This window comes from Sycon ciliatum, chromosome 6 (assembly GCF_964019385.1).
Source record: "Sycon ciliatum chromosome 6, ocSycCili1.1, whole genome shotgun sequence".
Taxonomy (NCBI): domain Eukaryota; kingdom Metazoa; phylum Porifera; class Calcarea; order Leucosolenida; family Sycettidae; genus Sycon; species Sycon ciliatum.
Window position 1 is genome coordinate 4,347,427 of NC_088648.1, and position 26,957 is coordinate 4,374,383.

The window sequence follows — 26,957 nt, forward strand, 5'->3', positions numbered from 1 at the left end:
GCATAACTTAGAATAATGTTCTGCCATGCATTCATGTTATCTATCCGTTTTGTCATGTTTTCTTTGTAGTTTATCTCAAGACTGACAGAGGACTTGGCCCAGCTTGAAAAGTCGCCATGGTGAGATGCGTACTGGTGTGTGTGTGTGTGGGGGGGGGGGGGAGGGGGGGGGGAGGATGTCCATGAGTGCATGTGTTTACTTTTGAATGTGATTCAGTTCATTACACTTCCCAGCACTGAAATTCGTCAGCGAAATATTTCCTTGGAAAATGATAAGGAACCGTTAGGTTTGCTGTAACCAATCAGCGCAAGTTGAGTAGTATTTTTTTCTCTCGCTCTGGCACCGGTAGAGTATGTCAATGTCAGATAATGTCTTCGCCGTTTGCACTACTGTAAAGCTATGATAAGATCAAAAGTACTGTATTGTGACTTATATTGTCGACAAGTTTTCAGTCCATTCAAACTTCGACCGCCCAGGGCTAAAACCCATTTCGGCTGCATCAAAGTTTCGGCCTGTACTGCTGCCACCTGTATACACTGTCACACTGAACCAAAATTTCGGCCAAACATGGCCAAGCCGAAAATAGCCGAAAATTATGCGCTGGATATTTGTAGACTTACAGTACATGAAAAGCAGAGTGTGCAGCTTGGGGCCTGTTCTACTATGGGTGTCTGTCACGGCGGAATTCCGTGATTACATCACGTTTGGTGCTGATCTGAGGCGGGAAATGGCGTAGTGCGTACAACTGAGCTGCAGTTGCGCAGAAAGAGACCTGCTTGAATCCTGCTTGTACGCACTACATCACTAAAATGATGTAAACACGGAATTGCGCCGTGACAGCAACCCATCAGAGCTGCACACTCTGGGTTTCATGTACAGTTAGACCTCGCTTATCCGGTCCTCTTTTATCCGGATCCCTAGCCATCCAGAAGAAAATAGCTGGTTACAGATGTACAGTGTACGTGATGCACCCTACAAAACCGGTGTTCGATACGCTGTACCTCGATGGGCAGCAGGAAAGTGTTCCTCCAAGTAGTATCCCCGGTACTTCTCACACCGACCCACGTATCATACAATACAGTGTGTATTGGTTATAGTGTGGTCGTGTAAAAGAATATACTGCCTACAAGAATGAACTCTCATGTTTTCATAATCATATCAACATGACCTTCAAGTGATCATTTATTCTTACAAGCAATGTTATCGTATAGTAGAATATATCGGCCCTAAGAATGGACTTTGTGTAGCGAAACATGCCAGATTAGTACAAAGTGTATCGCCTGTAGTACTAACATCTGTCCTATGCAGTTCTGATCTGACTCGCATTGCATCGTAGTGCTGCAGCCTGTGCAGGTTCAACTGTTGTGGTCATGTAACTCATGAGTCATGTTGCCACATGGTAAGCCTATGGGACTATGACCAGCCGCATGCACAGTAGCACTACATTGCATGTACGATGATCTTCCTGCCTCTGCGCACACGCATATGATAGGTCACACTTGATTTATCGTGTGTAAGAAATATTGGAAATAAGAATAGAAAGTCGTTTTTCAAACACCCACGCTATAACCGATACCTACTATACATGTAATACATGTTGCAAGGCTTGGAAATAGCCAGTGGTACTTCTTGCCCACTACAGTGCCCAAGGCATAGGCACAGTTTTAGTTTACTTAGGAATTTTAGAACCCAGTTACCCTGGGATATTGTTGACATGGTATGGGCGAAAACATTTCGGTACGGCATACTGTGTATTGATGTGTGTTTCTGTGTGTGTCTCTTTGTGTGTGTGTGTGTGTGTGTGTGTGTGTGTGTGTGTGTGTGTGTGTGTGTGTGTGTGTGTGTGTGTGTGTGTGTGTTGGTATGCTCAGTCGACCGAAAGGGGAGACATTGGTGTACAGCAAGAGACTACAAGTCCTCAACGAGTTTTATAGAGCTAGGCAAGAGGTTAGTGTTAACGTAATGACAAACGCACATACACACACCGCACATACATACATACACCGCACATACAGTAAAACCTGTAACTAAAGACCACCGTGACTAGCGACCAGCCTGGTACTACCGACCACTTCGCCAGGCACAGACGGTCTCACATTCAATATGCACTGTGACTAGCGACTATCTGCTGAACGCGACCAGCGACCGCCTTTTCTTGTCCCAAAGACGATTTTTGACCCGTAACTAGCGACTGTGATGTAGGAAATCAAATGTTGCTCGAAGTTCCTTCTTGAAATTTTGCTGATTTTCTATGGCCCTGGAAGGAATCTTTGGATACTACAGCTGAACAAATGAACGTAGGTCATTTTGACTGTGGAGTCGGTGTGGACTGCACTACACCTGTCAAAATTTCAAGCGCTGTCAAGAATAAACATGATAGGAAACGTCTTGGAGAGCGTATTGGAAGCGCTTTCTGATCGATGTTGCTACTCGGAGGAGAAACGAAGACAGAGCGGCTCTGTCCCAGTCATACGGACGAATCGACTATAGCATCAAGGAATCCAGAACGAAGCAGCGCCGCAAGGTCCTGACGCTGAAGGATCGCGTTCAAGCAATCGAGAAGTCACAACAAGGACAGTCGGTACGATTGATCGCATGAACAAATTTGAAGCCCAGCGCAAAACGAAACTTCCACAGGGAACGTTTGACTCCTGGCTTCAGAAGTAGCAGCTGAATTTGATGTCTGCAAAAAATTAATCTTCTCTCTCTGTCTCTGTCTCTCTCCATCTCTCCGTCTTTCTCTCCAAGTGTTGTTTGACCTGAAATGAGAATGGTATTGCGCAAGTCCTGGGGAATTGTACTAGCCGCATTTTGACATGCATATCATATAATGGGATCCATATATGGTCACGCAGTGCAAACCTCTAACTAAAGACCACCTGCTACTAAAGACCACTTTTGCTGGCACCAAGGGGTGGCCGGTAGTCACAGGTTTTACTGTACATACATGCATACACCGCACATACATTAGGTGCATACACACACCGCACCTACATGCATACACACATGCCTGCGCTCGCGCATGCACACACACACATGTATACACTGCTCTCTTTTCTCTCTCTCTCTCTCTCATTCGTTCTTTTCTTCTGTTCTCTTTCTCTCTCCTTCTCCCCAATCCCCCCCCCCCCCCCCCGTCTCTCTCTCTCACTCTCTCTCTCCCTCCCTCTCTCTCTCTCTCTCTCTCTCTCTCTCTCTCTCTCTCTCTCTCTCTCTCTCTCTCTCTCTCTCTCTCTCTCTCTCTCTCTCTCTCTCTCTCTCTCTCTCTCTCTCTCTCTCTCTCTCTCTCTCTCTCTCTCTCTTGTTGAGCAGAGTCTGGAGAGTACACGCAATGATGCCACTATCCCAGCGACCAATCCCTTCGCCAATACTTTGTCGGCAAAGAGTCGTGAAGCACAGATGAAGGCGTGCGGACGACACTTGGGTGGCATGAGATCTGAGCTTCTTGAGGGCGTAAGTGCAGGACTGGTGATGCGCACCATTAACCCTTGTTGCTCTTGTCGGCATCTTCCTGTCGTTGATTGTTCTTGTTCTTGTCGGTGGGAGCAGTGCTGTCGTAGTCATCGGCATTGTGCTATACATGTGTTGTCGTTCTTGGGGATATCAGTCTTGCTCTGTCTCTTGTAGCGCTGGTCCTTAATTAAATTCGTCTCGACCTAAGCAGCCATGTGCAACTTTGGAGTGACGAGACTTGTGTTCCCTTGTTGTGATTGAAATTCAGAGTGGCAGCGGATACGTGAATGTTTCCCATTTCCCATTTCCATGTTTCATACTGCATGCTGTTACTACGGTAACAATGGTCGGTTTTAGAACGCATGGAGGAGGAGAGTTTTATACATACTGTTACTGTCGTAATTTTATTTTTATTTTTTGTTGAAATACTGTCGCAAAGTTGTGTAAAGTTGTGTATAAGTACATTGGTTGTAGCCAGAGCAGCTGATGTTCAGGCCATTTCTTTATTCATACCACACCTCTATAATCTATAGAAGCGGCAAGCTGACGAGTAGCTGTATCCGGTGCACAGATGCATACTTAAATGTCAACACACAGTCATATCAAATTGTCGTGCTTCTATTCATGTAATGCTTCTACAAGTACAGTCCTGCTCAATGAAATCCAGCCGCTTGAGTCAGGTTTGCGCCTTGCATCATTCCGCAGCGCAGTGTTCGCAGGTCTAGGGCTGCGCAACGCCCGGCGTGTACTTGAGAAACTCGACTGGATTTCATTGAGCAGTAGTGTACATGTACGCGGGTCATGTGCTGGCGTACGAGAAAAAAATATGAGTATTGCTATGCCATGCTGCAAGCAAAAGAATGAAGTTGACGCAGACTGTCTAAAGAGGGGCCGTAGCCTGCAGACTTCGAAGCAATGAATTTCTCTATTTGCGTTCTCCCTGCAGAGGAATTCTTTGTCTCGCGAAAGCAGCACGCCCACGGCCGACTCTGGTGTCCGGCATAGAAGGTGCGTATTTATATGTATGCACGTGGTGCACACGCCTGCTTGAGAAATTGAGAATGCGTGCTTGAGCGTATGTTTGTGCTTGTGCGTCTGTTACGATCTTCGCCAGATGTGCATATGGCATCTATTTTTTCTTTCTTTGTGCATGTTCTGTCATGACCAATACCATTCACAATGTTGCCTGATGATTGCACTATGTGCATGAAGCTCAGAGTTGTAGCGGACTAGCCTTGTTCGACAGTGGTGCTGTGTATTCCGCACTCCTCCACTCTGCCCCGCTCTGCCCCTCTTTGCCCTGCTCTGCCCCGCTCTTCCCTAGCTGCATTCGAGCACTCTGAGCATATGGCATGCATGCTCTGCAGTCTTGTGCTACTAGTAAGTACCTGATACTGTAAACGCATGCCGGTATGAACCTATGCATGTACTTGGTCCGCCAAGTTAAAATTGGCGCTTATCTTCTCACTTGGTTTTTCGGTGTTCTGCCTGTGTCACACGGCATGGAACCACCGATTCACCATCCGAACATAACCAATGACCATTGCATCCGAAGACATGCCAGCACAAGCCATCACAGAAGTTGCGATCGGTTCTTTTGAATCTTTTTGACGGAGCTGCCGCCGACGACTCGTTGAACAGGCCTGGTGCACGGCGTAACTTAGGTACAGCAGTACGCACCGGTGCTACATCAAGCGGAAGCTATCACTGCGCTGCGTGTACTGTCATGGACATGGAAATCCGGTCGCACGTCTAGCGGCCCCAGGGCACTGGTCATGCAGCCGTACACGTATTATGCGCTGCTGCTGGTCGCATCGGATCAACATGATTGTGCACTGCATGCAACGACTACGGTCTTACGTTCTGTACGCGCTGAGGGCGCCGGCCCCGGTCAATCGACTGGATTTCCATGTCCGCTACAGTACAAGCACCAGCGGCTCGCGTGGGTGCTGATCAGCAAGTACGACAAGCGCAAGAGGTGATTTGAAAAAGGACACTGATATGGCGTTGTCTTTTTGTCTCAAACAAAGTCGCATTATTGCGACGAACGGGGATAACACTTACAGCCAACATGCGGGCAGTCTCACTCAGCTTCGATCGGCAAGGTGACAGGCACGTACTGCCTTTGAGCGTGATTCGAGACGAGGAGAAGTGGAACAAGCTATGATACGTGCAGCAGCTGTCCGGATCGAACTTTTTGAGCTCTTCCTCCAGCGACGATAGTGGCGAGGAGGATGTGTAACTTGCTTGAATTTTCGACTGAGTTGCTTACAGACATGTAAATAATCATGTGCATAGTGCTTTGTGATCGTGGCTTGCCTCAAATATTCGTATTTCATTCCTGAGACAAGTGTGAAGATAAGCGCCAATTGTATCTGGGCGGACCAAGTATTCACATCTATAGAGAGGTTTAGCACAACGGAATTCGTTTTTCATTTTCGTTTTGCCGCCGTACGAAAAAGCCGACCAAAATTCGCTGAATTTTTGTTTGGCAGAACGTTCGCAACCAACTTTGGTGTCGCTACTGGATACCGTGGATGTCGCGGAAATCCCCGCGCGAAATACAAAATGATAGAAAAGGGCTTTACGATTTTTTCAAATAATTCCTTGTTTGACAAGGCGAACTTTTCGATTGCGATGTGCTTCAACTTTTCCATGAAGAGGTTGTTCATCTAAAATGGAGCAGGAGGACAAACATCTCCTTGCCGTTCTGCTCCTTCTGAGCTATGATGATGGCGACTTCGATGACGATGAAATCCATTTGCTGTTTGGCGCAGTATTCGCCGCCAAAGATAAACCTGATCTGAATCAGGTAGTTGGTGAACAACTGCGTTTCGAGGATTTGGACGAGGAGACCTGCTTACGGAGATACCGCTTTGGAAAGAGCGACTTGCCAGTGCTGTGTCAACATTTGCAGCTTCCCCACCAAATGACTGCTCCATGTCGCCTAAAGTGGACAGCGATGGAAGGCCTTCTAATCGTTTCGAGACGTTTAGTATTTCCAAACCGACTTGGAGATTTAGTCGCCGAGTTTGGAAGATCTAAGCTAAGTCTAAGTGCAATAGTAGACATGGCTAGCATTTTACCGTTCACGCTAACTTCAACGGTCGGCCTGTACGTTTTTTTGTGTGTTTTCAAGACATGGTTAGCATTTCGGTTTCTGACACAACGATCGACTTGTGACGTAGCCCTAGTTGGAATCTTACCGTTTCTTTCTCCCGCTAAACAGAGCTTTCTATCGTCGAAACGATACCAAACCGACGGTATTTTGGGTGTTGGGTACGAGCACCGTTGGATTTAGCGTGAACGGTAAAATCCTAACCATGTCTATTGAACATGACTCTAAATTGGATAGACCGCCGATGGATTGATTTGCTGGCCAATCCCTTCGATAAGCCATTTTGTCACCCAAGACCGATTACAAAGCTATGCTGACGCCATCAGGAGGTGAACCGGTGCAGCATTAAACATTTGGGGATTCATCGACGGAACCGTGAAGCCCATGTGTCGACCGTCTGTACTCCAGCGACCTTTTCTACAATGGACATAAGCGAACACATGCTTTGAAGTACCAAGCCGTTGCGTCACCAGATGGCTTGGTGATTCATCTGTACGGGCCTGTCAAGGGAAGACGCCACGATGCTGGTATCCTGGCTGAAAGCAACCTGTTGGCGAAGCTGCAGCAATTACCGGATCCTGATGATGGAGGCATATTTGCACTCTATGGCGACCCAGCCTATCCCTTATCGCCAAGGCTGCAGAAAGCTTATCTGGGCGCAAACCTGACTCCTGCACAAGCACAGTTCAACACCCAGGTTAACCGTGCACGGCAGTCTGTGGAGTGGAGTTTTGGTGAGCTGCTCACATACTGGGCTTATGTTGACTACTAAAAAAAACAACAGAAGCTTCTCTTGCAGCCCGTTGCCGTCTATCACAGAGTGGGAGCACTACTGATCGACTGCAGAGTCATCATTCGGAGGGGATCAAAACATCCAAATATTTTGATATATCGCCGCCAACATTGGAGGAGTACCTATCACAACACTGCTGCACCCTGTGACCAATTTCTCTCTCACACATACATGTACACACCTCCTTTGAGGTGTGCATATGTTTATGGTTGATGTCACACAATGCGTGTGTATGCTTCTCTACCCTTTGTGCGAGTACAGTACAACATCCTCGTGTTAGTGATTTTCCTAATTCCACTCTCTGTTCGTTCTCAGTGTAAACCGGGCATGGATTGCAGTTCCCTCTCTTCTTGGCTTGTCATTTTCATAACCTCTATGCATACTCATTCTGTGGACGAAACTGCTTCATCCTTTGTGGGAAATCAGTGAGCTACGCATAGTGCAAAGAAAGTTTAGCGCGGATGTTCCCTGTTGGCAATCATGCTCATCCCATCCTGGACACAAGAACACCACACTCAAATTTGGCCACATCAATTACTGCTTCATCACATGATCACGTATCATCATCATCATCATAAACATCCGTCTCGTCCTCTCTGTCCAGTTTCTTGTCCTCCCTTTCTTCTTCTTCTTTCTTTTCCTTTGATGCAAGTTCCTTCTTCTGGACTTCAAGTCTGGCGTCGAGTTCCTTCTCCTTTAGGGGAAGCTCCTTCCTGTTCAACTCCTTTACTTCTGGGCTGATGTCGTGTTCCGTCTTCTTCTCCTCCAGTGCCATCTTCCTTTTCTCAATGTCCATTACATCGCTGTGCTTCTGTTCCATGAACCTTACCATGGTCGTGAACGGGTCAGACCTCCGGGGACGCCTTGCGGGAGGCTAGGCGTGTGATGCTGGTGTTGTCTATGCCTTTACACCAAGTGTCACCAAGGCATCGTCACGCAGTTGGGCGGCTTGGGCCTTGTCCTCAGCAGCCTCTTGACATTTCGCAGCACCTTGCTGCTGATTCAGTAAGTTCTCTTCCCTGGGGGAAGCAAGCTCAGTGAGCAGCTGGTCCATTTCCGGAGTAATCCTCGACACTCCCCGACTTTCGCAAACTGGTGGCCTCACCGCTCGAATGCTTCTTGAGCAGGAGATGAAGCCGATCCACAAGCCCTTTCTTTTTCAGCCCAGCAAATCTCCCATCGCTCTGGGAAAGCAGCAGAGCTGCTTCTTCATTCGTGTGTGATTTCCGCAAGAATCATTCGGCATCGACCTCACAAGGCGGAGCATCATGGGATCCATCTGCGTATCCCATGTAAGTCGTCGTCCCTCCTGATCACCAGAGGCAACAGCAGCAGCAGAAACTGCAGGACTTGAGTTCGGCTCAGACATTCTGGTCATGAAAACAAGGACCTTAGAAAGAAGAATGTCGAATGGAAAGGAAAAATTCTCATGTGATCGCGGAATGAAAAGTCGACAGACCAAACTTCGTTGGATTGATGTTTTCCGCGATTGTGTGTCCGGAAGTTCGTTGTAAGTTCCGTTACTCGTTCCCGGGCTTCAAACTCTAATGAAAATTCAGACGATTTTTTTCGTTATGCTAAACCTCTCTTATATCTGTGTGGGTGCCCATTTCTGACATGCCTTCACATATGTGTCTGTCTGTATGTATGTCCATCTGCCTGTCTGTCCTGTTTGTCTATCTGTCTGTCTGTCTTTCTTTCTGCCTATCCAGTGCACGTGCTGAGCTAATCGGCAAGGCGGACGGCACGTCAGAAGCAGCAACAACAACGTTAGCAGGCACAGGAGCTACGACAGCACGGCAGCCTCATCAGCGTGGTGACGACCTGGAAGGTACCATGCAGGTGCATCGTCAGAAGCAGGAGGAAATCGCCGAGGACATGGTACAGCTGGCTCGTACTCTCAAGCTCAGTCAACGAAGAGCCAAGGACACCATTGAGGAGGACACCAGGGTAGGTTACCATGGTTACAGGGCAAACAGAAACAAGTACAGTATCCTAATTTGTTTTGTGGTCATCTTCATTAGGTCCATCAATCAACAGTAGTGGTAACTTAATAGCGGTGGTTTCTGGTATCTGCAAGCGCCGCGTGGTCTCGTCTGGTCACAAGCATATCTACCACTGCTAGAAACTATTTTTCCCTATCTTCTATTATAGATAGTATTAGTTGAGGAGTTGAAATGGGAAAAAGCCTGTTATTAATTATTATAATGTGACTTGTGTAGATGTAAGGAAAGTGTTTTGTAACTTTGTTGTGTAACTATGTGTGTGTGTGTTGACACTCGGGTATGTGTGTCTGTCTGTCTGTATGTCTGTCTGTCTGTATGTCTGTCTGTCTGTCTGTCTGTGTATGTATGTGCTCACACCTATTCATGTGCCGTGTGCAGACTCTGCAGAAATCAGCTGACAAGGCACAGGAGAGCGGAGACAAGCTACGCACCGAGACCGGCCGTATACAGCAACATACTCGCAAGTCCTGTTCGTACTGGACCTGGATAATGATCATATGCGTAGCTATTACCTTCATCGCCATGGTCATCTTCATACGCATTGTTCCCAAGAAGTAGTCAGGTGGACTCTATCTGATCGGGAGACTTGAGCACTTGGTCTGGCTGGTCTGTATGTGCTGTGTGTGTGTGTGTGTGTGCGCGCGCGCACACGCTCGTGTGTGTGCATGCGTGCGCGCGTCCCCTCTAACATTGCCCCGTAACCAATGCACACACAGGAGGTCTTCACACACTGCTTGTGTCGGTGCTAGGTATGGTGTGCAACGCCTGCTTGTGTCGGTGCGTGTCCATATCGGCACATGGCCATGTGTGCAGCTGCCACTACAATCATCTGTCTATTGTATTTATTCTATTTTCCTGTGAATGAAATATTTGAACTTGAGGCCATCCATGAAGTATACATGTATACTTTATCGCTATAAAACAAAACGTTATCGCTATATCGCTTATTTTTGTAAGTTGAAGACACTTGGTCTGTCTGTGTAGTCAGTTAGTGACTACCATTAATTTTGATTTGCTGAGTGCATGTCGCATGCATTAATTTTGTTGTGTTTTGCTGACTGCTGTATTGTTGCACATGTATTATGCTACCCTGCCTTGCTACCATCAGTACCATGTATTGCATTCCAAGTCACAAATCTCACTTTTCTACCGATGACTTTTAGTCTTGTTTAGCAGCGTGTAGACCTTTTTATAGAGATCCAGATTTTGATAAACGTTATCAGCGACGTGAAGGCGCGTGTGTGTGTGTATGTGTACGTGCGAGTATGTGTACGTGTGGGGGGGGGGGGGAGGGGTCTGCTGTAGAGTTCTAAGATGTCCTCAACACGTGTGTAATCACACTCATGCGTTTATTCTCAGAATGGCACAGCGCTAATAGATGCATGTGGCATAGCTTGTTTCTTTGCAGTCTCTGCACTTTGCTGAGCACCACATGGATAAAATCACTACGCTGTTGTATGGATTTCCGTCACTGTTGTCTTGCTGTCACACCTTTGGTCATTGTGCATGTATGTGTTCAGTTGTAACCGATCGATCAAGAGGCCACCGGAATGTACCATTCGTGCACGACCCACTGTTAGCAGATACTACATGAATAGAGGTTGTAGTAAGTAATATCATGGGGGTGAACATGGTGTATCAGCGGAACCGCTTATGGCGCTATATAATTATAATAATATGCTACTACTGTACAAGTACATGTATGATTGTTGTTGGTTGACAGCATGTACCAAGGTGGAGGACACCGTGTTCGGAAACAGTGACCTTACTACCACCATCCACGGTTGGTAGAGCCCAGGTCGGCTGCGACCATCTGAACCGTATGGGTGCTAGACCCGGTTCTGACCCCCTCTATTCTAGGGGAGGTTTAAAAGTTGTTTTAGACGTCTCGTGCCGTCAGTCTATACGGTTCAGATGGTCGCAGCCGACCTGGGCTCTACCAACCGTGGATGGTTGTAGAAAGGTCACTGTTTCCGAACACGGTGTCCTCCACCTTGGTACATATGCTGTCAACCAACAACAATTACATGTTTGAACAAAACAAGGTTATCTAATGAGTAATGTACTATTAAAGGGGAAGTATACCCTAAAATCAAATTTTCACCAGTTGTAGTCTTCTGGGTGCTGAGTCGAATGGTCTTGGTCCGAGGAAGCTGCGACGCTCCCTTCCTACTTGAATCCCAATCGAACTCGCGCACTTCCACCGAAACTGGGTGACTGCGCCCTACTAGATGGGGATTTGTATGCAAAATGTCACTAAAAGCGCCATTTCGTTCTTATAAAAGCACGGATCACCGCGATTGGCCCATATGTTGTAGTCTTTTGGACGCTGAGTCGACTGGTTTTGGTCCGAAAAGGCTGCGATGCAGCGTTCCTCCTTTATTCCCAATCGAACATGGTTGAACAAGCGGTCACGTGCTCCTGCGTACACCAGTCAGCTGGTCACCGTGCCTGCAGGGTACAACTTACTAGCCTGTTTGACCTTTTTTGGGTACAGTCCTGTCACTCGAGTTGAACCCGAGTTGAACCTTGGTGTGAAAGTTGTCGCCTGCTGGCGCGGTGACCAGGTGATTTGGGCACCCAGGAGCACGTGACCGCTTGTTCAACCATGTTCGATTGGGAATAAAGGAGGAACGCTGCATCGCAGTCTTTTCGGACCAAAACCAGTCGACTCGGCGTCCAAAAGACTACAACATATGGGCCAATCGCGGTCATCCGTGCTTTTATAAGAACGAAATGGCGCTTTTAGTGACATTTTGCATACAAATCCCCATCTCGTAGGGCGCAGTCACCCAGTTTCGGTGGAAGTGCGCGAGTTCGATTGGGATTCAAGTAGGAAGGGAGCGTCGCAGCTTCCTCGGACCAAGACCATTCGACTCAGCACCCAGAAGACTACAACTGGTGAAAATTTGATTTTAGGGTATACTTCCCCTTTAATGTATTATGTAGTAATGATGTATGCAGCATGATTCGCTAGTGGCAGTGCAGTTCTGTGCCGAGTAGAGTACTACTAGTACTAGAGACTACAACGTGTTGCCGCACTTAGCTAAGTCGGCTTGGCAACGCGGGTGTCCTCGCGTGTATCTTGATTTGTTGCCATGGAGTGGTTAGAACTGCCTTCCTCGGCTGGAACATGCATGCGTGCAGCCCAGGCCCGGGAAAAGACCACTGCCAACCATCACAAAGCGATTTGAATGGCATTTGTTGTTGATGATCGATCAGGCCAGGCAGGGCCAGTCGCTGCCATCAACCTTGAAAAAATTGTTGTCAGGAGCTTTGTTAGTTTGTAATTCAATTTTGTACTATACAGTCCGAGGCTGCATATTGATGTGTCTATACATACCACCTGTAACCTCGTCTAGCTCGTCAGCCCTCCATGCAGTAACAATAGTCTTGTGTGAGGGTGCACATTGGCGCTGTCTGCGTGTGCTTCGTGGTGACAAGAAGACCAGAAGAGCCCCGCCGATAAATATTCTTTTTGGAATCACTGAAATCAGCACTTACCGCTAGTGCTCCTGCAACCAGCGCACCTGAGCGGATGCAAGTACAGTTTTAGTGCTAGAATATCGATGCTTTCCTCATGAGAAACGCCATCTTGGGATTTGGAACCGTGTTGACGATGCAGCTAGTGACCAGGACAGGAGTCTGATGTGACAGCAAGTGATCTATGAAAGAGTTGTGGAAACGAATACCGGTACACACACACACACGCGTCCATGCGATGTGATCGGGCAAAGATCTCACCGTCTACCCGTGGATCAACCCACTGCCAGGTGCATGGTCGGTCACATGTATGTTCCTGTGCGGGGGAGACCATAGAGCATTGATTTCTGTGGCTATTGTATACTGCACACACGCAGTGCTAGTGCTACGAGCCAGAGTGGTGAGGGAGATAGTAGAGCAGCATGGAACTGGAAGCAGCCCGACTGTTACGACGGCAATACCGCTCTTTGCTGAAGACACCGCTGGAGGTAAGAGTGGCATGTAATGCCGGCAGAACAATTAAAGGGGAAGTTAAGGCAAAAATTAAAATTTCACCAGTTGTAGTCTTCGGGGTGCTGAGTCGAATGGTCGTGGTCCGAGGAAGCTGAGACGCTCCCTTCCTACTTGAATCCCAATCGAACTCGCGCACTTCCACCGAAACTGGGTGACTGCGCCCTACTAGATGGGGATTTGTATGCAAAATGTCACTAAAAGCGCCATTTCGTTCATATAAAAGCATGGATGACCGCGATTGGCCAATATGTTGTAGTCTTTTGGACGCTGAGTAGACTGGTTTTGGTCCGAAAAGGCTGCGATGCAGCGTTCCTCCTTTATTCCCAATCGAACATGGTTGAACAAGCGGTCACGTGCTCCTGCGTACGCCAGTCACCTGGTCACCGTGCCTGCAGGGTACAACTTACTAGCCTGTTTGACCTTTTTTGGGTGCAGTCCTGTCACTCGAGTTGAACCTTGGTGTGAAAGTTGTCGCCTGCTGGTGTGGTGACCAGGTGATTTGGGCACCCAGGAGCACGTGACCGCTTGTTCAACCATGTTCGATTGGGAATAAAGGAGGAACGCTGCATCGCAGCCTTTTCGGACCAAAACCAGTCGACTCAGCGTTCAAAAGAGTACAACATATGGGCCAATCGCGGTCATCCGTGCTTTTGTAAGAAGGAAATGGCGCTTTTAGTGACATTTTGCATACAAATCCCCATCTAGTAGGGCGCAGTCCCCCAGTTTCGGTGGATGTGCGCGAGTTCGATTGGGATTCAAGTAGGAAGGGAGCGTCTCAGCTTTCTCGGACCAAGACCATTCGACTCAGCACCCCGAAGACTACAACTGGTGAAATTTTATTTTTTGCCTTAACTTCCCCTTTAATGGGAGCAGAATAGATAGAGTGTATTGTGGGGGGGGGGGGGCTGTCACAGTCGCGAGTGTGGGAACTTGGAGAGATCATCGGCCGGCCGATGGTTGGGTTAATGGCAGTATTGAAGGTCGCGTTCACTGGTCATGACTCCACCAGGGGAAGGGCAATGGCAAATGAAATCTGACTTCATGCCTTTAGCTGATCTGCGTGTTCATGGTCGGTGTGTTGTATTATGCGTGTGTGTGTGTGTGTGTAATTGCTGCAGGGCATTTCAGCGACTCCACTGGCGGAGGATATCTTCACGTGGGATGCGCAGATCACAGGGTTAAAGGACACGCCGTGGCAAGGTAGCGTCGTGTATAGCACGTAGTGGTGAATAGATGTATTTATGGTGGCACGTACCACTCGCATCACGCTTGCATAGCACACTGCATGCTTCACACTCTCACGTAATATTTCTTTCCTTTCTTCGTCTCTTTGTGAGAGCTTGGACAATCCACTTGTCCAGGCAAGAAGGCAGAAATGCCTGTTCATTCTGGCGAAGTAAAATAAAATATACCAACCAACCAACCAACCAACCAACCACTCACGCAGAACCAAGAGTGCATAACCTCCAAGAGTATGCAACTGTGTGCACAACCTCTATAGTCTATAGTGCTGCGACGGCAGAACTTCATATCACGTGACGTTGTTCAAAAGGTTATGCTGGCAAACAGTGCAACGTGACCACAAGAGAGTTGAACCCAAAGCAGGGTTGCGCGCATGCGTACAATCCTGCATCTATCATGCACAGGGTACAAAATTAACCCTTTATGTACTGAAAAATTGTACACAGACTGAATTTTATCTCGACTCACCTCAAATTCTATAATTATCCGGGTCATAACTTTTGTCTCCTTTTGACAATTTTTTCAATCTTGGGCTTCCTGGAAAGCTCGTCGCAAGAGGAACACATTGAGCCCACGCTTGCCACCACGAAGGTCAAAACGCAAGCGCTACAGCCCAGCGTCTTAGCTGCAACGCCAATATTCCGACAGAAGTCGTGTTGCATCAGCCATTTCGCTCTCCTTGCTCGTAACGACTAACTGTTACTTCTAAAAAATGTCGCAAACTGCCATGAGTCCGTTTACCATTTTGAACGTGTTTCTACGTCACTGCATGCCCAGAATGATGGGGAAATCCCTCATTCAAATTTGCGCGAGCGGCTATTGAGCGACATTTGCCCCGATTCGACTTTTGAGCTTCGTAACTCTGTAACCACACATCAGAGCGCTTCAGCGATTGTTTCAATGGACAGCTGGGAGTTTTCTCTTTGACCTACGAATTTTAGTTTTCGGATATAACCCAGGAATGACTGAGTTACGATCGATTGAAATTTTGAAAAGTTGAAAGTTGTACCGTCTGTACACAAAGGGTTAATAATGTGTACGGGTTCGTCACATGATGTGAAGTCTGCCGTCGCAGACCCCATAGCTGGAGTTTCACACTCTTGGGGGTTCTGTACACTTGGTGATAGACGTAGCACTTGAATAGCACTTGCATCGCACTCACTGACACAACTTGCATCACACCCACAGTTCATACAGCACTAGTAGTAGCGTAGCATGGCACCAACATAGCACACGTGTGTGCACCAGCAGCAGCAGCAGCAGCACCGTGGGTGAGAAATCACACATCATTGGCTTCTAGCACAGACCAGTGCACCATTACTGCCGGAATGCTAAGCCGTATTCCTCTCGCACATGCGTCAGGACGTTATTGCGCATCGCACTAAGTGCCCACGCATCGCTGAATGCCGATGTGCACACTATCTCAAGATGGTTTTCTAGCACCTCTATCCCGTACCCATTCTCTGTCCTGAACAATGACCTGCATTCCAAGCGATGTGACTCTGAAGTCAACAAGGATATGTTCTGGCTCTCCTTCTGGCCTCCCCCGCCTTCACTATTGTCTTTCTTCCTTCGGTTCTTTCCTCATTCTCCTACCCCTCCTGTGACCTCCAAGTCCATCCCTCCCTTGGCCTACTCTCCCTCCATCCCGTCCTTGGCTTACTTTCCCTCCATCCCTCCCTTGGCCTGCACCTGTGATTATGACTGTTGAGTAATGGGGATATCTGTGAATGTCTCATGTTCATACACTGCAGTCTTGGTCCTGCTAGTTCTTGCATGTCTCTTCAGATCGCTGATGTACATAATATGGTGTGCATAATGCATTTGTGTGTGTGTGTGTGTGTGTGTTTGTGTGTGTGTGTGTGTGTTTGTGTGTGTGTGTGTGTGTGTGTGTGTATGTGTGTGTGTGTGTGTGTGTGTGTGTGTATGTGTGTGTGTGTGTGTGTGTGTGTTTGTTTGTGCATGTACATGTGTTTGTGCATGTACATGTATGTGCATGTGTGTGTTTATCCATGTGTGCGTGTGCGTGTATATGTATGTGTGTTTTTGTCTGTGTGTTATTGCTATTGGTAGAGGGTACTCTGTACGTGCGTCTGCAGTTTGGACACACGTACAATGCACTACCGCCGGATGTCTTCTTCTACAGCGTACCATATCACCCTAATAGTGAGTATGGCACGGCTCTATTTTTCTTCTTCTGTCAGTCTGTTAACTTTCCTCTCTGTCTGTCTGACCAGCTCCCAATCTGCCTGTCTGGCTGTCCAGTTAATGCTCGCGCCTCTCTGAAGTAATTGACAGGAGCATGTAGAATAGCCAGATTGATCAATTGCCCACAACATTACAAAAGGCAACACTGTTTGTGGTTTTAAATGACTTTTATGCAACCGGAATTTCTGAAATTGGATCCATCTGATGTCCTGGTACTTCTCTCCCCTGTCTGGCTATGTAGTTCACCCGAACACAGGTCGGCCTTGCCTGGCACTACTCGACGATGCCGGAGCATGGAACGATTGTGCGGACGGTGGAGTCGAAATCATACTACTCTCTCTACAGGTTAGTTGCCTCCTGTATGCGTTGTCATGGTGATCATATGGCATGTTTCTACGGTGTAGGCCCTCTTTCTTGAACTCACTCCTTAGGAGCGCAGAGCAACTCAGCTGGACTTTGTTGTATCCCTGCAAAACCTGAAGTAGCAAATTGATATCCTTCTTTCGTTCGTCCCTCTTGTACTTTGTACTTTGTACTTTGCACTTTGTACTGTTGAGGCAACGAACTGACATAGTTAAAACCAACCCAAAATGACACAGGTGTGCTGTCAATGTGTGATGCACCTGCTATTATGTTCCAATGGCGGCTTCCACCGTTTGCTTTGGACGAGCGGTGTCAGCAATGATTGCCTTCTCGTGTTGTCTCGCCCATATCCACTCTTTCTCTGTCTGTATGCCTGTCTGTCTATACCGTATCCATCTAGCTCTCCCTCTCCCTCGCTCACCCTCTCCCTCTCTCACCCTCTCACCCTCTCCTTCTCTGGCTGTCTCCTTGTCATTGCCGTGTATAATGCTGTTGTAGCAAATGCTCTGTGAGCCGCTGTTAGAGGACGCAGTGCATGAAGACGCAGCGCTTACACTCATGCAATCACCATCGGACTACGCACTACTGGTGGACAAGTGCATCCTCAACAGTCAAACGTTTCTAGGTAATGTACTTAAGTAGGTAGTTACATGTGTGTCAACTGTGGAGAGGGTTTTAACAACTAGGTACTAAATAAGATGGATGCGTAACGAGGATGCTGCACTGCTGGATTTGTACGTGTTATCCATCTCTTCCGTACGAGCAGAGCATGTGCATGTTTATGGCGTGTTTGAGTCAACGTGACTTTTAGCCTTATCTACAGTGCACGCCATCGCGCGTAACTCCAGCTTTCGAGTAGGGTGTGCCCGCGCATGTGTGTGTGTGTGTGTGTGTGTGTGTGTGTGTGTGTGTGTGTGTGTGTGTGTGTGTGTATGTGTGTGTGTGTGGCTGAGGTTGTTGGTATATCTGTTGGCTCTGGGTTCCCAGTATTCAGCAGCCGAGGCTGGTTGGTAACGTAACTCCAATTTCACCTAAAGGTACCAGTGCATCTAGTGTCTGCTTCTATCAAAGCAGCGTGCTGTCTATACTGGTTACCCCAGCAAGTGTAGGGTGTGCATAGGTAACTGTCTTGGCCGTTTTATGCCGATGTACTCCGTGTGGTATAGACCAGGTGTGCATTGGTGGTCGATTCACATGGCTTCGCCATTTGTGTGGATTAGACAGTTATCTGGCGCAAGTCTTGATCTGTCTCATTCAGATCTTGTTCGCTATCGTTGCTTTAAGAGAAAATCTGTGGGTGCACATCCAGTGCATTTGCAGATTTGCGTGCTTCTCTTGCGACGGGCGTATACATGGTACATGGTACATGGTGTGTGTGTGTGTGTGTGTGTGTGTGTGTTTGCGTGTGTGTGTGTGTGCGTGTGTGCATGTGCATGCGTGCGCGTGTGAGTGCCTTTTTAGTTTTTGTTTTGTCCATCCATCTGTCTTTAAACGTTTCCTTACAATCCCGGTGTATTTAAAAATAATATATCTAGCTTTCCTCCACACCTCTGCCGATGTTTCTGTGTGTAGACCAGTTCATTCACAAGTCTTCCAATGATGCAGCAACAGTCACGAATGACTCGCAGACATTGGGATCACGTAGCAATGTCACTGGGTACCAGTCAAGCGATGCACAGCTGTCTGGTGATGATCCCACTGCTGCAGGTGACATGCTCATCACCAATGTTAGTCCGGACAGCACCCAGCCAGCCACCGCTACCAGCCAGGCTAAGCCTAAAACCGTGTCCTATTTGGATTATCTAGACTTGTGGAGAGGCCAGGCCACCACACGACCAGACAGGCAGAGCAAGTTACCACGTAAGCATAGAGTGCAAGTACATGTATGATGTTCACATCAGTTTGTCATGTGATGAGACTATTTTTTTTGCAGAAAGTGATCACTGCGGAATGTGGACAGTGGAACAAACATGCCGACATCATGGGACCCGTAGATGCCGGGGTTTAGTGGGGTTGGAACCAACATGGCGTCCCGTATGGTCATGTGATAAACATGTAACAGCTCTGTATACACATTGTATCAAAGCTAACCGGAGATTCTTACAAGTACACTGGCGCAATAGAAGAAGTCTACCGAACGACGAATTTACTTATATATATACGGTGTTTTAATTAAGGAGCCTAGTGATGTATATGTAATTTGTTTGTGATTGTGTGTGTTCACATGCCTAGACAGATTCTTTAAAATGAGTCTGTCTGGACATGTGGTGCATGGATGAGTCATAGCTCACTTCATTCGTCCAGTGTACGGCATACATCTGCAAGCGGAGTTCAGGAATGAGATTTTCCTGTGCGGTGTTTGTACCAGCTCATCTCGGTGCCGTAGAATGCACACACATGCACCTTCTCACGGTCTTTATCTGTATATGTATATGTCTGCCTGTGTGGTTGCCTGTCTGCCTGTGCCTCTCTCTCTCTCTCTCTCTCTCTCTCTCTCTCTCTCTCTCTCTCTCTCTCTCTCTCTCTCTCTCTCTCTCTCTCGCTCTCGCTCTCTCTCTCCCCCTCTCTCTCGCTCCCTCTGTCTCCTTCTTTCCCTACTGTCTACAGATGCTAATCTGCTCCATAAAGACAATGTGCTGAGAGCTGAACATGTGTTTGAGACGCGCTCAGATCTGGAACAGTCCACCAAGGAGAGAATGAAATAGTACGTACACTGTACCTACATGAGAAGAAATGAACTCTTTAAAAAAAAGCATTGTCTGGATTTGAAAATTTATTTTCCATTCCTACCAGGTTCGCCCTCATTTCTCTGTGCTGCGCTGATGAGTCCACAAGAGAGAAGGCCCAGCCTTATTGTTTCAAGACAGCGTGTGTGTGTGTGTGTGTGTGTATGGGGGGGGGGGGAGGCAAGGTCTATCAGTTGCAGACTGTACGTCAGTTTTCCGGGCATGCCAAATTGGAATCGGATTATTGAGCCTAATCCGGCCTCAATCAGGTTTCAACCCCCCCCCCCCCAAAAAATCTTTATTCTTTGGAATTGACTGTAATCTCTCCAGTGTGTTCTCTCTCTCCTTTGTTGCTACCACTCACACTGTCCACAGTTACAACAGCCTCAAGTATGGCAAGATACCCGGTCTAGCTGACAAGGTGGACAACCCCAAGCTCGACCCCAACAAGCACCGTCTGGATAGACTGCAGTTTGTAGAGGAAGTCCGGCAGCCACCTCCCGCTCCCCCGGAGAAGCCCAGGAAGACGCTGCGCACCATCGGTGAGTCTTGAGCGTGTTCTGAGCATCATCTGTGCATGTGAATACACCATCTGTGTGCATACGACATGACTACAGGCAACCTTGTGAATAACGACCCACGCTCATGCATGACAAAGGTGTCGTTATTCGTGAGGTTGAAAGCCTATGCTGTCAAATGGTCACTAAGTTCGAAGTTTGTGTCGTTATTCGCGAGCTGTTGCTATACAGGAGGTCATTCGTTTTTCACAAGTTTGTCTGTACAATGAAACCTGGGTAATGCAACCGCTTGAGGGACCTTCAAGATCATGGTGCTTACTGTCCACAGGTGATCTCCTTATCCGGGCAATGGGTCATTGACTGGAAATGATATCCCTGGGTCCTATTCGTAGTGGTCCGCTGGGACAGGTGGTCGCCTTATCCGAGTGATCGCATTGACAGGTTTTCCTGTACATGTCATGTACATGTTTATCAGTGTGCTGGTTTGTGAATGGTACATGTACTGAAAATGCACGGCTCAGCATGCTACAGTCGGTGGACAAGAGCTAAGACTATTGCTCCCAGTTGTTACTCAGAGTGTCATCTTAGCAGTGCAGTCCGATCTGGCAACGTGTTGCTGTGCTGCGTGTTATACTGAAGTCACTGCAAAACAGCCTGCCGTTCCCTGTGCTTATGTGTACGGCTGTGCGATGTGGTGCAAGGCACACTATTGCGAGCTGCCCGGACTGGCCTGCACGTGTTGTTATAGTGTGTGCTGTGTGCTTGTTGGCACGTACACTCTCTGATGATTGCGTATAAGGTAGGGCTCAAACGGTTAGTCCGATTAACTGGTTGCAGACCGGCTACGAAGAATTAACGGTTAACCGATAAAGATAATGGTTACGCAGTAACTTTTCAGTCAATTTTTCAAGTATCAGGTCGTTGCAAAGTATGCACTTTCGCAGGCTGTCGCACACGTACGCAATTTCTGGGCTGTCAACTCGGTCATATCTGGTCTCTTGGTGTGAGAGTATGTATGAATGAGCATGCAAGAGAATGTACATGTGTGCGTTGTATTGAATAGGGTACATTTTTGAATGAGTAGCGGTATAGTCAAATATACGGTTAAAAAAGAGTCCGCAGGATTGCCGTGGCTTATAGGTTATAACCATTAAACCGACCGTTAGCTTAGCAGTTAACCGTTAGGGGTAAAACCGTGATCGTTTGAGCCCTAGTATAAGGGCATGAAACTGTTAGTTACAACGAAGGTGCGTGTTGCTCTCTGACTTATCAGGGGCGTAGCGGCCGGACCAGCCGGTCCTGCTTTGGCCGGACCACATTTTCGTCCTAAAGTGCCCAGAATGCAGGAAGGATTTTGCACTCTAATTTCAAAGTTTTCACGGGGACCCCCCGACCACCTCCAACGACGGTGCTACGCGCCTGCTTGTGTGTTGGCAAGTACCGTATTTTCCGGAGTATAAGCCGCACTGGAGTATACGCCCCCCCCCCTTCCCCCCATTTTTTTGCCACGAAATAGACATCTATCCTATTTATCACCATTGATTTGATCATCAGAGTATAAGCCGCAACCCCCTTTTTCGGGATAAATGTTTGAGTGTTCAAAGTGCCTTACATGTATACTTCGGAAAATACCGTGCTTGTAATAGTCAAACGGTGACAATGAAGCCATTGCTCCTATTAAATTTTCTTATTGAGCACTATAAAACATCTTTGTTTTTGTGCTGTTTCTCCCTCTACTCTTCTCCCTCTACACATATCCGCAGTTGTGCGTGTGGACCAATATGGCCGGCAGCTTCCTCCCTCACCCACCGTTCCCCGCTGCATCAGCATACCACCACCTGCACCGCCGGCGTCCCGCCAGACAACCACCACCACCGCCACCGACAGCAGCAACACTGTGGATCCTCGCCGTGACGCTAGCGTGACGGCTGCAGATGGCGACGCTACAGCCGGCCCTGGTTACGCCATGCCGGGATCGCATGCAATGATGGCCGCCACTGCTTCCGATGCTACCACAGCTTATCATGCTCGCTCCCGTGATGGAGGCGTTGATGAAAAATCTGACAACGCATCCGGGAGTGTGAAACCCGCCCATATCGACACGGATGTGGCAATTGACCTAGAGGCAGCAGAGCTCATTGCCTGGTCCAGGAACATACTCGACGTGGTCAGCGATGATGATGGTGCGTTCTAACAAGCAGCCTGGATGTGACCTCGCATGGGTTTTCAGTATGCTATGTGTGCTCCGTGTGATGCCTGACGACTGATCTCTTCATCGTGTATGTACGCGCCCATACTCACACTACGAGTATTGTGTGTATGTAGCCACTGTCTGTGCTTGTGCCAGTGTGTCACCGTGGGATATGCCACCATGCGAAAATAGACCAGGAAAACGCCCGTGTGATGCGCCTGCGAGGTCTACTCGAGCGGGGCCATGTGCCGTGCAATGCCAGCGATGCCCTGTCTCAGCCTCAATTCGGCACAATGACTTGCCAGCAGTACCCTTGCGCGGGCGCCTAGCCCTGTGACCTCGAGCGGTCAATGTGCGACGTGACATTGTGCGCTGGGATTGGCCGGCAGGGCACGCAAGCACAGCTCAATGGTTCCTAAACCAAGCTTGCGGGTCAATAGACTATACACGTGATACACCGACCAACTATATCCTGGGTGCTGGACACTGAGTACAGAGTCAGTGCACGTATAGATGGGTGAGTAAACTGTGTGGGCGTCTCCGCCACCAGCTCGTTGCGGAGTGATTGCCATGCAAGCTGGCTTGCAGGCTGGCCGCAAACTGTCTCTAGGGTACGTCTGAAGGACCCCACGCAGTGACGCGGTATAGAAGAAAGCCTGCTGCATGGTACGCGTGGTGCATGGTAGAGGAGATAGCACTGGTCCCCATGTCCACACACACACGCATGCATGGCTAGTTGCAATTGAATGCAGCAAGTACTGGGAGCGTTGATTGTATGAAGCTAATGTAGGATTGATGCATGGTATGAAGCACAGAGAATGTTTGAATGAACAACGACACCTGCACGAATAAGCAGACCTTGGACCTTCAAAGTGTGGTCGCTGTGCGCAGGTGGTCTTCTTATCCAAGGGTCATTTGACTGGAAATTATCCCTTGGTGGCCTGGTCAGATTAATTTTTGTAGTCGTCCCCTAGAGGTAGACGGCACTGGTCGCCTTATCAGAGTGGTGACGCCCGGTTTTACTGTATTATCTTGTGCAACACATTTTGCACATTATCAGTACGTCTTTTCATTCCATTGCTTCTCGTAATGCATTCAAGAACACGATCGTCAAAAATTCAAAATGCACACACGCCAATGAACAGAACAAAAGAAGGAGAACATTTTTCATGATCAGCACACAATCCTTGCCCCATGCAATAAACTAGGAGTGTGCCAGAATGGAAGAAAAGAGGGTCAGTGATTAGTAAGAAAAAAGGGGACATGGGGAGGTTGAGCATGCTACTGTGTGTTAAAAAATATTATTTGAACAAAATGCAGCTTGAACAGCATGCACGACAACCAATCCACATCTGATGACGAAAAACACGCCTCACTTCTAACAACGTCTCGAGATTCATACTGGGAAGGGCAGTCGGTGACTCTGCATACAAATGGCAGAGCATCAAGTCTTCGTTGGCAGAAAATGAACAGAAAAATGACTAAGCAGTAGAAACTAAGCTGGGTACTCAGGGCGGCGCTGAAATCATTTTGGGTAGGCTTCATGGCATGGTGGAAGGGCGGCCATGACACTAGTGTGCAGGAACCGTGACGACGGCAACCACGACGACGCACTACTGTCAGCCGATGGCCACCTTCTGTATGCACGCGCCATCAGGGTGGTGATGATGGTGGTGGTGCCAGGTCAATTGGGATAGCGGAAATGTCACGTACACGGTCCTTTCAAGTCTCAGTCACAGTGGTTAACACCACACGCGATGCACGTACGGCGGTAGGAAAGTGCCGCAACAACTCACGCACAGCAGAGAGCTAGAGGCAGAAATTCAGCCAGCAGCTCCTCAAGGCGTGCAGGCGCCCTCTATCGTAGGATCATTGCTGTACCTGGTCGCCGTTAATGACATGATCATACGCTGCCTGTAGCCAGAAGCACACGGCTGGTCGGCTGTGCAGTTGTAACGGAGCTAGTAGCTCAGACTCCAGTAGCAATGCCGGCTCGGGTAGGAACGCTGCCGCGGCTATATCACCTGCGAACACACACACACACACACACACACACACACACACACACACACACAAAATTATAAGCCACCCGAAAGCGCCACCAAAAAATGGCTGATCTACTTTCGGCCAGCCGGCAATACTCATCTCAAAGCACACACTGCCACCAAGGAGAAAGGACTTACTATGCAGCCAACGCTAAACTACAGTTACTATACACAAGAACAGTTCAAGAGCCTGAAGTGTGTCCTTCTTCTCAGTATCCCTATACATAAGCATAATGTACAATTCTACACACCCACACACACACATACATACCCCTCTCCACCATAGCGCGGACAGTACGGCAGAAGACGGTCTTTGCCACGCTGTCCTGCTGTTCAGATTCATCCACACTCTGCCAGCTGAAAGTGGTGACAGAGAAAGGACGACACAGGATACGGGATAAGTCATCACGCATACACACCAACACAGCTGACGAAAACAGTACAGTAAAACCTGCCCTACCCGGACGCCCTTGGTGCAGTGGATATGACAGAATTCCGCTTGACCCAGGGATGCATGTTCGATCCACAGCACTGGGGCCAGTTTGGTTCATACACATTTGTCCGGTCAATACATGATTCCTCTTGCTACAGGGTCAGGCAAACACAGGTTTTACTGTGCACTGTACAATGTCACAAATGCAGTAGAGAATGGTAAGTTACTGCAGCCGCTCTCATAACAGTTACAACTGTACTAGTCACACTACCAGCAGTTATAGCAGCTGCTGCAGGTGTGCAAACCAGGTATGCAAACCAGCTATGCAAACCAGGGATGCAAACCAGGTATGCAAACCAGGTATGCAAAGTAGGAGCAGCAACAACACACATACCCGCAATGCCAACATGTGTTAGAGCCAGCCTTTCCCTGTAGAAATCAGTGTCAGTGCACGACTTATCACCAGTGCACGGCTTTAAAGTTCGTGACTTGTGTGTCAACACTAAAAGCAGGCTCATGTGCCGAGCGACCATCTAGAAAACCAGACTTGTATTCACAACAGGCTCCTATATCCGCTATTGTAGAGTAGTCAGTACTCACAATGCCTGCTCCTTGAGCAATGCTTGGCCCCAGATGACACAGCATGTCGTCAGACGCTCCTCATCGCTCTAAATAACACAAAACAGTATACATACACGCGAACATGTACACGCGCGCGCACGTCCACCACAGCGGTAGCAAAAAATACAGTTAGAAGGGTGCGGACGATTCAGGCTTGTAGCCCGCTTGAAGTTGAAGAAGTTGTGGCTGGGTTAGTGTGTGTAAATGTGCACTACTGCACACATAGAGTACACCATGGTTCTACTGTCATTTCTACTGAACTGCAGCAACGGACTAGCATAGTAGCCTAGTCTTTACAATCACGTAATGCAGCATGCATAGGGGAAACAGGGCAGCATGCATAGGGGAAACAGGGCAGCATGCATAGGGGAAACAGGGATGATCATATGCTGGCCGGAAGTCAAGTCATGCATTGCTCGCACCGCGGCTCAATACATCTAGAGGAGGGGGGGGGGGGGGGCAAACCTTGAAGGAGGGTTCAGCAGCGCAACTCTATGTCGCTTTGGCTACAAGCCGGGGACAGGTACTGGTGTTACAGGGCACACGACAAAAAAGCTACCCTGTGGCTGACTAGATCGAGAACATCACCAACGAACTCAGCAGCTGTCTGCCTGTTCAGCATTATTCAGTCCAAACTCCCCCACCACATACGCTCTCCAGCCACACCGGCAAAAGCAGCAACAGCAGCAGCGGCAACAGCAGCAACAACAGCAGCAGCAGAAACAACAGCAGCAGCAGCAGCAACAGCAGCACTGCGACACCAACATACATGTACATATGTCTATTGCCAACAGTGGAACAATGAGTTTTCCTTACCGGGTTCAGCAAGCGTAGAACATCCAACGCACGCAAGAAGTCTTCAGGCTCGGCTTCCGCGTTGCCATCACCGATCAATGCCTGGCATGAGAACACGGCAGCATCGCACAACATGACCCATATATCTGATGATTGCAGCATGTGTACGAATACTACAGTACAACCTGTCAAGGCGACCACCTGCCTCGGAGGACCACACCGAATAGGACCAAGGGGTGTTATTTCCAGTCAAAGGATCCTGCATCAGGAGACCACCTGTACACAGCGATCATATTCGAAGGTCCCTTGAGCGGTCGCCTTATACAGGTTTCATGGTAGTAACTACACAATGTGCATGTAATGCCGAGCAAGAACACCACAACCTTGCTCATTGTTCCACTGTTTTATTAGCTCCTCCAGGGTACAGACTTGGATACGAGGATACAGCA

At 48.2% G+C, this 26,957-nt stretch overlaps 3 protein-coding genes across 3 annotated transcripts in view; 2 read left to right on the forward strand and 1 right to left on the reverse strand.

Moving 5' to 3' along the window:
• Nucleotides 1-10,589, forward strand: part of LOC135819197 (vesicle transport protein USE1-like) — an 11,479-nt gene extending 890 nt beyond the window's left edge. The window contains exons 2-7 of the mRNA XM_065332360.1: nt 70-119; nt 1,872-1,947; nt 3,313-3,453; nt 4,400-4,461; nt 9,077-9,314; nt 9,749-10,589. Coding sequence (XP_065188432.1) covers nt 70-119; nt 1,872-1,947; nt 3,313-3,453; nt 4,400-4,461; nt 9,077-9,314; nt 9,749-9,928 — 747 coding nt within the window. The 3' untranslated portion in view covers nt 9,929-10,589. The remainder of the gene's footprint in view (nt 1-69; nt 120-1,871; nt 1,948-3,312; nt 3,454-4,399; nt 4,462-9,076; nt 9,315-9,748) is intronic.
• Nucleotides 10,590-12,592: 2,003 nt separating this feature from the next.
• LOC135819199 (uncharacterized) lies at nt 12,593-22,747 on the forward strand. Its single transcript, XM_065332363.1, has 9 exons — nt 12,593-13,341; nt 14,485-14,566; nt 16,682-16,774; nt 17,058-17,161; nt 17,678-17,804; nt 18,752-19,039; nt 19,787-19,883; nt 20,281-20,447; nt 22,187-22,747. The coding sequence occupies exons 1-9, from the start codon at nt 13,276-13,278 to the stop codon at nt 22,615-22,617; spliced, it is 1,455 nt and encodes a 484-aa protein (XP_065188435.1). The 5' UTR covers nt 12,593-13,275; the 3' UTR covers nt 22,618-22,747.
• Nucleotides 22,748-23,674: 927 nt separating this feature from the next.
• The window catches only part of LOC135819198 (nuclear pore complex protein Nup133-like), a 35,050-nt gene continuing 31,767 nt past the window's right edge, over nt 23,675-26,957 (reverse strand). The window contains exons 35-38 of the mRNA XM_065332361.1: nt 26,530-26,610; nt 25,693-25,760; nt 24,931-25,016; nt 23,675-24,638 (exon numbers count right to left, since the gene is read on the reverse strand). Coding sequence (XP_065188433.1) covers nt 24,484-24,638; nt 24,931-25,016; nt 25,693-25,760; nt 26,530-26,610 — 390 coding nt within the window. The 3' untranslated portion in view covers nt 23,675-24,483. The remainder of the gene's footprint in view (nt 24,639-24,930; nt 25,017-25,692; nt 25,761-26,529; nt 26,611-26,957) is intronic.